Source organism: Sinocyclocheilus rhinocerous, unplaced genomic scaffold (genome assembly GCF_001515625.1).
Source record: "Sinocyclocheilus rhinocerous isolate Xijiao unplaced genomic scaffold, SAMN03320098_v1.1 scaffold82, whole genome shotgun sequence".
In the NCBI taxonomy this organism is placed as follows: Eukaryota; Metazoa; Chordata; class Actinopteri; order Cypriniformes; family Cyprinidae; genus Sinocyclocheilus; species Sinocyclocheilus rhinocerous.
The window spans coordinates 926,464-936,635 of NW_015644168.1; the positions used below are offsets into that span (position 1 = coordinate 926,464).

The 10,172-nt window shown below is 38.1% G+C and overlaps 1 protein-coding gene across 1 annotated transcript; it reads left to right on the forward strand.

The window, feature by feature from the left end:
* Positions 1–305: 305 nt before the first annotated feature.
* LOC107758056 (myelin-associated glycoprotein-like) lies at positions 306–9,683 on the forward strand. The gene is made up of 6 exons (XM_016575698.1): positions 306–453; positions 6,791–7,099; positions 7,184–7,441; positions 9,056–9,140; positions 9,229–9,250; positions 9,458–9,683. Exons 1-6 carry the CDS (start codon positions 306–308, stop codon positions 9,620–9,622), a joined length of 987 nt encoding a protein of 328 aa, XP_016431184.1. The 3' UTR covers positions 9,623–9,683.
* The last annotated feature ends 489 nt before the right edge of the window (positions 9,684–10,172 follow it).

The window sequence follows — 10,172 nt, forward strand, 5'->3', positions numbered from 1 at the left end:
ATGTACATATTCATATATATATGTGTGTGTGTGTGTGTGTTATTTTTTTCAGTTATTATTAAGTCTAATTATAGCACATTTGTATTCCAGCTGCTTGGTGTCAGTCAGTCCTGAGAGTATCACTCCCCAAAACCCTCAACAGCACCAGCGGCTCTTGCCTTCTGATTCCCTGCCTATTCAACATTTCAAAGGAGAAAGAAAGCATTCTTGACAATTCACCAGTAGTAACATGGAGACGAGGATCTCTGTGGTCACTCTATGGTACAGATCGTTTCACCATCGCTCACCATCAGATGGAACCTGTGATGGAAGTGGTGGGTGACCTACGAAAGAAGAACTGCACTTCTGTCATGAGGAACCTCAGCAGCCAGCATTCAGATCGTTACTACTTCAGCATTGAAACTAAGACCTTCACTACGACTGAAACAAGAGCTGTGTATATAAATGTGTCAGGTAAGGCAGAGCAAATGTTTCGATAATAAACCAAGACATTACCAGAACCAAGTGTTTTCAGTGGCCTCAAATCTTTGAAAAATGTCAAGAGTTATGACGAGGCACAATTAGCTAGATATACAAGTAGTTCTACAAAAATTCAATCGAGTTAGTTTATTTTTTATAGTCGCTAGGACCCATTTCTCAATATTAGCTCACTTTTTCAAAACAATAAATGATTGTTTAAATATATTATTGTAGAAATGTAGTAAATTGCTGTCTTATTCAGTTTTTATTATGTTTTGAGCTTAAATGAAGAGACTGTGTTAACGTGCAAATTGGCCTGTAGGTTCATTGAGTTTTGGAGGTCATTGTGTTCAGAATTCATGTAATTTTGAAAGAAGTTTTTTGCAATCATTTTGTCACCAATTTCAGAACCTTGATGTCATTTTTCAAAACTCTAGGCACAAAACTCAAAACAGTCATTATTTGTAACACAGGCTGTCCAATGTTCAAAATGTAGCATGTTGCATTTATATCTTTAAAGAAGCCTTGCATTTGCAGAACCATTGGTTCAAGTAATTCATTTATCTTGAAATACCATATGCACGTTACTTTAGAACACCCACACACATGATACCCATAGTTTCAATGTGTAGTGTTAGTACAATCATTAAATATAGTTGTACAAAATGCATGATGCAGGTTTCATTATGGTTCTACATAACTATACATCATTGTAATAGACTAGAGAGAAAAGTGCAGACACTGGAATCATTGAACAAATTCTGAAAATTATTGATAAAATAATCAACTCACAACATAGGTTTTTCAAGAATTTAGATAAGAAAAAAACAACAACAGTACAGTAAAATGTCAACTGGAGTGTTCCTCACTGCACTTCTATGTTTCATCAACCTTATCTTGTGGATTTGGCCACAGGTTCTCATCTTTATCACAATAAATGTTTTCATTAGCTAAACATCTTCTGGCATAACAAAAACAGGCCTGACATTGGTCTCCTGTGATGTCATTGCGAGCATCATCCATGGCCTGGAGAAGAGTGACTTGTTTGTGAGGGTGCCTATTGTAAACCTTCCACTTCCATGTAGAGAAAAATTCCTCAGTCGAGTTAAGGAAAGGGAGTATGGGGGTAAATACAAGGTGATAAACGTTGGATGGGCCTGAAACCATGATTGGTTTCGCTAGGAATTCTGGGCCCATTGCACTGATTTTGCTATGAGGCCCCCTCAAAATTATGGGTGGTCGGGCCCCCCAGAGAACATCGTTCTGGGCCCCTCTCAACCGCTGGGCTCTCAACCTCTCCTTCTTGTCATGGCCAGGTTAAAGCCTGCCTCGTCCAAAAATATGAATGGTTTTCATCAGCATCCAGCTCTCATCACCCTCTAAAAAGACTGTAGGAAAAACAAACACTGATAACAATGATATAGAATTTTGGGGGATTTTTTTTCTCCCAACAATTGATCATACCTGAACATACTCAGTCCTCAGTAGCTTCACTTTCATAGTCTAAACATGCATTGTTCATTTTCTATATATAAAAAAACTATGCATCAAGAGTTATGCAACAGTTAGAATTTCGAGCAGATGTATCAACTGATAGTAGATCATTGTAATGAAATGAATAGACACTCAGATGTAATGTGCGAGTTGCATTTTTACATAGTAATACTTTGATGTTGATTTTGAACTGGTGATTTTAGTTTAATGAACAAATGATCTTAGGTTTGTGTGTTGTATCCAAGCATTTGAAAAAAATTAAAAATGTGCATTTTGATCATCGGTTGTAAATTATTTGTCTAGAGTTTTGAAAAATGACATGAAGGTTCCAATATTAGTGCAAAAATGTTTGTAAAAAAACTGTAAATAAATGTATTAACTACGTCTTGACATTTTTCATTTCAATGAAAAAGAGAAGAAGTCATTTTCATGGTAAATTTAAGTCATATCATTTTAATCATGCAGTGTTTTCTGAGCTTCTATTAGGCATAGCTAGTGTGTGTCAAAGATATTGTGTCAAGTTAGAATAGCAAGTTTCAGCACGGCTACCAGCGTAGGGACAGTCGCAACAGTCCCAACATGCTGTCCCTTACCACAACATTGGTGTAAAAGCTTGCCATAACATTACAAAATTGTAGTTTTATGGATTAATAAAAAACCCCTTTCAATGGTTAGGTATCTCTCCTTTTTTTAAGTAAATAGGTTTTTAAGGCAAGTTAAGGCAATTTATTTCTAAAGTACAATTAAAAACAATAATAAGTTGACCAATGTGCTGTACATTCTAAAACATAAATAAACATACAATGTACACACATCTGTTACACAGCACAGGATATCAAACCATTCAACATTAAAAATTAAAATATATTAAATTTAAAGAATAAAACAATGAGGTTCCAACAAGTCACTGAGCAGAATTCTGCAAAAAAAAAAAGCCTGGGAGAAGAGATGAGTCTTTAAAAGCGACTTAAATGACACCTCTGTGGAGGCAGTTCTTAAGTGCAAAAGCAAACTGTTCTAGCACTTCGGGGCCAACACTGCAAAAGCACGGTCCAGCGCAGTTTACGTCTCGACCTAGGAACGATCAGGAGTTTTTGTTCAGAGGACCTGAGAGATCTTGATTGTGAATAAGGTTGTAACACATAAGATGGTGCAAGGCCATTTAACGAATTAAATAAAAACATCAAAATTTTAAAATCAATCCTATAACGGACCGGCAACCAATGTAAAGATGACAAAATGGGAGTGATATGGTCCCATTTCCGAGAACTTAATCGTGACAGCATGTACTGACTAATCCCTACATACAGGGAATTACAGTAGTCCAGGCTGGAAGACACAAAAGCATGCATCACCCTTTCAAAATCACAAAAGGATAAAAATGGCTTGATCTTTGCCAATGTTCTTAATTGAAAAAAAAAAACTGATCTGTTTGCCAAATTTCAAGGCATCATCAAAAATTACACCTACATTTTTTTTTACCATGGATTTACCATAAATAGATAAAGGGCCTAAATCAATTGTGGATTCAGATGCATTGGAGGGTGCAAAAACAATCGTCTCAGTTTTACATTTATTTAGGTGCAGAAAATTCATAGCCAACCATGTTTTGAAGTCCTTTAAGCATGTAAGAAGAGGCCCTAAGAAGTTGCCTTCCTTCTTTACTGGTACATAAATTTGCATATCATCAGCGTAACAATGAAACAATATACCGTGTTTACTAAAAACAGAACCATGTGATGAAAACAAAATGACTCCCAAAATGGATCCTTGAGGGATCCCACATGTAAGAGAGGCAGACGATGATGAAAATTCCCCCAGGGTAACTGAAAAGCTCCTGTTGGTTAGATAGGACTTAAACCAGTACCAAAAATCAACCGTTCAAGTCGAGCAATAAGGACTTCATGGTCTATGGTTATTGGTTCACTGCTAGTTAGTCAAACTAGTTCTTAAAGACACAGTCTTAACATAGTGGCTATGCTTATGCAACTGGTCTTAGTTTAGTAAACTTTCACAGAAATTAAAAGTAATAGGCTTGTACTAAATTCCTTATTCGTTTTGTAAGGGTAGTCTCGTCAACGTGCATGTGACGTAGTTGTGCGTGTACAGAGTACTGATGGCAGTCCGCCAGAGCGGTTACAGTTTACTTTAAGTTTCATTTCTCTGCCGCTATTTTCAATGAGTGGTAAATGTGCGTGCATGAACACTAAACCACACTTGCCACCTCTGTTAATTTAACTGTATTACTGTAACATTAACTGTACAATGCTGGATGATGTAAAGTGACACATCCTGAAGATATAAACCACTGAACAACCATCTGTCTCCTGTCGCACTTCTTTCTGGAGTTCCGTAGTGGACTAGCATTCCACCTAACTATAGAGAACAGATTCCTTTACAAGGCTATTATTAAATTTTAGTGTCTTGATTTTGATTAAATTAATATTTTGTAGTTCAAATGTATTGTAAAGTAATACATGTAATTAACCAAATTGTTACCAATTGGTTGTTACTTTTTTTATTTATTTACTATTCTTTGTTTTTATACAGCCAGTTTAACTTATTGAAGACCCTGTCTGTGAACAAATAAAAACAAAAAACAAAAAAAACATGATATTTAAGAATGATTTTAATTAAATTTTTATGATTGTTGCAACCATCACATGTTATGGGGTCAGTTGCAGCATTTGAATTTGTCTATTCAAGAGTTAATTGTACATTTATTATGATACAGTATGTAAACATGATACAGCCGTTTGGGGGATTAGTTGACTGATGTAGCTCAGTGTATTCAAATTTTGGCTTTCCAATGCAAACTGCCTCTGAGAAACTGAAATGCAATACGTGTTGCAACCATTACCACTCTCCACTATATTTTTACCTACTGCTGAAATCTGTATCTAAAAAGTATGGAAGCTTGTTCCCACCAAGGGATAAATAAAATAAATATATATATATATATTTTCTCACAATTTCAAGTTTATGTCTCATAATGTAGACTTTTTTTTCTCAAAATTTCATGTCATTTTGACCAGCACAACTTAAACAATAACTAAAAACTTTTCATTTAGGTTTTAATGCAAACATGCAATAAAGTTACTATAAAACAGCTGTGACAACTGCACTTACAGTTTAGAGAATGTTAAGACTGTTTGGAAATAAGATTTCTACACTGAACAAAAATATAAACGCAACACTTTTGTTTTTGCCCCCATTTTTCATGAGCTGAACTCAAAGATCTAAGACTTTTTCTATGTACACAAAAGGCCTATTTCTCTCAAATATTGTTCACAAATCTGTCTAAATCTGTGTTAGTGAGCACTTCTCCTTTGCCGAGATAATCCATCCACCTCACAGGTGTGGCATATCAAGATGCTGATTAGACAGCATGATTATTGCACAGGTGTGCCTTAGGCTGGCCACAATAAAAGGCCACTCTAAAATGTGCAGTTTTACTGTATTGGGGGGTCCGGGGGGGTCCGAAAACCAGTCAGTATCTGGTGTGACCACCATTTGCCTCACGCAGTGCAACACATCTCCTTCGCATAGAGTTGATCAGGTTGTTGATTGTGGCCTGTGGAATGTTGGTCCACTCCTCTTCAATGGCTGTGCGAAGTTGCTGGATATTGGCAGGAACTGGAACACGCTGTTGTATACGCCGATCCAGAGCATCCCAAACATGCTCAATGGGTGACATGTCCGGTGAGTATGCTGGCCATGCAAGAACTGGGATGTTTTCAGCTTCCAGGAATTGTGTACAGATCCTTGCAACATGGGGCCGTGCATTATCATGCTGCAACATGAGGTGATGGTCGTGGATGAATGGCACAACAATGGGCCTCAGGATCTCGTCACGGTATCTCTGTGCATTCAAAATGCCATCAATAAAATGCACCTGTGTTCGTTGTCCATAACATACGCCTGCCCATACCATAACCCCACCGCCACCATGGGCCACTCGATCCACAACGTTGACATCAGCAAACCGCTCACCCACACGACGCCATACACGCTGTCTGCCATCTGCCCTGTACAGTGAAAACCGGGATTCATCCGTGAAGAGAACACCTCTCCAAAGTGCCAGACGCCATCGAATGTGAGCATTTGCCCACTCAAGTCGGTTACGACGATGAACTGCAGTCAGGTCGAGACCCCGATGAGGACGACGAGCATGCAGATGAGCTTTCCTGAGACGGTTTCTGACAGTTTGTGCAGAAATTCTTTGGTTATGCAAACCGATTGTTGCAGCAGCTGTCCGGGTGGCTGGTCTCAGACGATCTTGGAGGTGAATATGCTGGATGTGGAGGTCCTGGGCTGGTGTGGTTACACGTGGTCTGCGGTTGTAAGGCCGGTCGGATGTACTGCCAAATATTCTGAAACGCCTTTGGAGACGGCTTATGGGAGAGAAATGAACATTCAATTCACGGGCAACAGCTCTGGTGGGCATTCCTGCAGTCAGCATGCCAATTGCACGCTCCCTCAAAACTTGCGACATCTGTGGCATTGTGCTGTGTGATAAAACTGCACATTTTAGAGTGGCCTTTTATTGTGGCCAGTCTAAGGCACACCTGTGCAATAATCATGCTGTCTAATCAGTATCTTGATATGCCACACCTGTGAGGTGGATGGATTATCTCGGCAAAGGAGAAGTGCTCACTAACACAGATTTAGACAGATTTGTGAACAATGTTTGAGAGAAATAGGCCTTTTGTGTACATAGAAAAAGTCTCAGATCTTTGAGTTCAGCTCATGAAAAATGCGGGCAAAAACAAAAGTGTTGCGTTTATATTTTTGTTCAGTATATAAATGAATAACATTACATTCTCCTCTCAAATAGATTCCTTGGCTGAGCCGAATGTAACTGTGCCGGTGCTCAGGGAGGGTGAGAAGGTGAATCTGACCTGCACTGCTCCAGCGCCCTGCCCCAGTCACCCTCCAAATGTAATCTGGGCTCCTGCATTAGGTGATGATGTAACACAGAGGACACAGATGAACACTGATGGGACTCAGAGTGTTTCAGCCATCTTGAATTTCGTCCCGTCGTTTCATCATCATGAGCTGAAAGTGAATTGTGTTTCCATTCATCCTCTACACAGACAGGACAAGCCCCTGCTCAGCCACAAGACCGTCATCCTCAGTGTGGAGTGTGAGATTTTAACCCAACACAGTTTGCAGAATTTTTTATTTTTATTTTTTTAAATACACACTCTCTTTCCTTTTTGGCCCACAGATCCTCCTAAGAAAACATGGATCTCTCTCACAGGCGTGGTCTGGCTTGGTAATAATGTGACCCTCACCTGTCAAAGTAATGCCAACCCTCCTGCGGTCCACAGGTGGTTCCTGAAGAGAGCAGGTGTAGAGGAAGAACTGAACATCTCACATGTGCTTTCATTCACTGTGGCCCAAGATAACACTGGGGAATACATTTGTGAGGCGCAGAATCCATATGGTGCAATGAACTCCACAAACCTACAGATCACTGTCCCAGGTCAGCCTGTGCTTGAGACTGTTTCACCATTTATTGTTACACTTCACTTTGGCCCAAGCCTTGAATCAGAACTCTTTTTCAATAAGTTTAGATCTCAGAACAATTAGTTTCTCGTTCACACCAAATTGGAATTTATTATTCTTTTACAGTTGTTGTTTTTTTTATGCATTCGCTAGGACCCATTTCTCAATATTTAAGTCACTTTTTCAAAACTTTTTACACAGTGAGCTCAAAAGCAGTCTATGTGGCTAAACTGTGGATCATTTAATAATAATAAAAATTATAATAAGCTTTATTTTATAATGCCTTTAAAAGCTATGGAAGCCCGTTTCCGCCACAGTTGAGAAAAAATATAATTCTGTAAATCATAATAATGAGAAACTTTCTCAAAATTATGACTTAGTATCTCGTTATATTGAGAAACTTTCTCGTAATAATGAGAAACTTTCTCGTAATAATGATTGGATTATATGAACTTGTATGGCATTTTTCCTCTTTAAAGTTTCATAGCAGGTTTTAGGTTAAAAAGAATTAATGATTAACAGTATTTGAAAAAGTATTACATATTTATCTTGTGTGTGATTATTAAGAGATTCACCACAAAAAAAAATACGCAGAAAAGGTAATATTTATAATCTGGCATAAAAACAAATGTGGTCGGAACGTCGTCTCGCAGTTGCTGAATGTCGCGTAACAACGTTGCTACAGCCCTTTCGCGTCTTACAATTCAACGTTGCTACAATGTCGGGAGCACGTAGGCCGCAACGTTGCCACAGTAAAAATGGAACGAGGCAGCGACGTTGACACAACGTAAATGTTTTTGTTGGGAAGTCATTATTACGAGAAAGTTTCTCATTATTATGACTTACAGAATTATATTTTTTCTCAACTGTGGCGGAAACGGGCTTCCATAAAAAGAAGCTACTGTATCTATTTGCTTTATAAAGCAGCTTTGTACAGTTGGTGGGGGAAATTAGTAGCATTACTTCAGTTTTGCTACTGTTCAAACAGAGAAAATTGTTAGTCATCCAAGTCTTTATTTCAGAAACACAATCAGAAAAGAAGCAAACATCAAGCTTTTAACAAGATTTTGAGTGTATATAGATCAATGTCAAAATGATAATGGAGGTAAAAGATGCCCAGGTGGTGATATATTGAAGAGTAAAGGACCCAATACTGGGGCCTGGGCAACACCAGCGAGTACCAGACTGATCTCAGATTTGTAACCACCCAAATGAACCGCAATGGTCAGTAAAATAAGATTTAAACCAGTTTAAGGCTGTGCCGAAAAAGCACTATCAAGACAAGTAAAAGACTATGATCAACAACGACACTGAGATAGAGAAGGAGGACGACAGAAATTAAGCCATAATCAGATGCCATCAGCAAGTCTTTGGTAACTTTGACCAAGGCCGTTTCTGTACAGTGAAATTTATGAACACCTGCCTAAAGGGGTTCAAGTTATACAAGCTAGAGGCAACAGCTAATTATTTTTGCAAAGAACATATGATTTAAGATGGTGTGATAATTGTTAATAGTTTCCAGGTCAGATATTTTTTTTGTTTTGGTTTTTTTACAGTAACAATTTTTAATGCTGCTTCTTTGTTTTTGCAGGCACATCCTTCACTGCTTTCCTCTCACTTTTGGCAGTTTTATTATTGCTTATATTTGCACTTCTTATTCTTATGATTTACAGAAGGTAGGATCTTGCTAGATTTTTTTTTTATTAAATATTTTATACATTTATGTATATTTGAGATAATGTTTTCTTGTTTTGGTATATGCAGGAATAAAGAACCAATCAGAAGTGTAAGTATGTTTTCTGCCATATGTTTTTCATGAAGTGTGTGTGTGTGTGTGTGTGTGTGTGTGTGTATGTGTGTATATATACACACACACGATTCAAATTACTTGATAAAAAAAAAAAAAAAACTTTTCATTTCTGATTGTATTGTGCCTGTTGTGAGAGAAGTAAGAGAAGAGTAAGTTCACAGCTCATTTATCAATGCATTTCAGGAAACAAGCCAAGATCAGAACATTTATGCCAATATGTCTGCAAGTGCAGTGAAAAGCCAGCAGCTTAAGTCAAAGCCACCTGAAGATGAGAAGACCAGCGCCATTAACCCTGTATACACATTCAAACAGAATCTCCCCGACGAAAGCATCTACGCAAACTGTTGAAGTGAAAAGTAGCATGTTTTAAACACCCGTTCATGGTTTACCAATGAACAATTGGTCTCTGCATGTCAGTAGTGTTCATTTTAATCAGTATTAACATATGTACACTTCCCAAAAATTATGATGTTCAGAACCATATCCTTGCTACTTCCTTTCTTTTTTTCAAAGAATGGAAATTCTCCAATACCTGAGAGACTTCTGCTTTCCTGTCTCAAACTTCTCTAACAAAAGGGATATTTGGAATTCTTAAAGGCACAGAAGTGCTGATTGTGATCAAGGCCTGTAGGCCAACATGTGACATCGGGGGCATGCTAACTGTCACACCTTTAGTACAGTGGGTGAAACTGTGCTATGCTGATTGGTCAGTTTGAATGTCTCACATTTGGGTTTTAGTCACATGGTCAAGAAGTGATAAAAGAAGAAGACTGTAACTCCGTCTCTTTTCTTGCCTGGCAATCTCTCTTCGCTGGGGCTCTGCTCTCTCCCTTTCTCTCTCTCTCTCTCAGGTAACATTTCACATACTGTATATGACGTGTACTATATATGTTTTATC

What these genes read in the sequence shown, in the direction of transcription:
- LOC107758056 (XM_016575698.1), top strand. Translation starts at nt 306, where the DNA reads ATGGAAGTGGTGGGTGACCTACGAAAGAAGAACTGCACTTCTGTCATG. An exon ending in CCTACAGATCACTGTCCCAG is followed by an intron (nt 7,442 to 9,055) that starts GTCAGCCTGTGC and finishes TTGTTTTTGCAG; the next exon opens with GCACATCCTTCACTGCTTTC. An exon ending in ATTCTTATGATTTACAGAAG is followed by an intron (nt 9,141 to 9,228) that starts GTAGGATCTTGC and finishes TGGTATATGCAG; the next exon opens with GAATAAAGAACCAATCAGAA.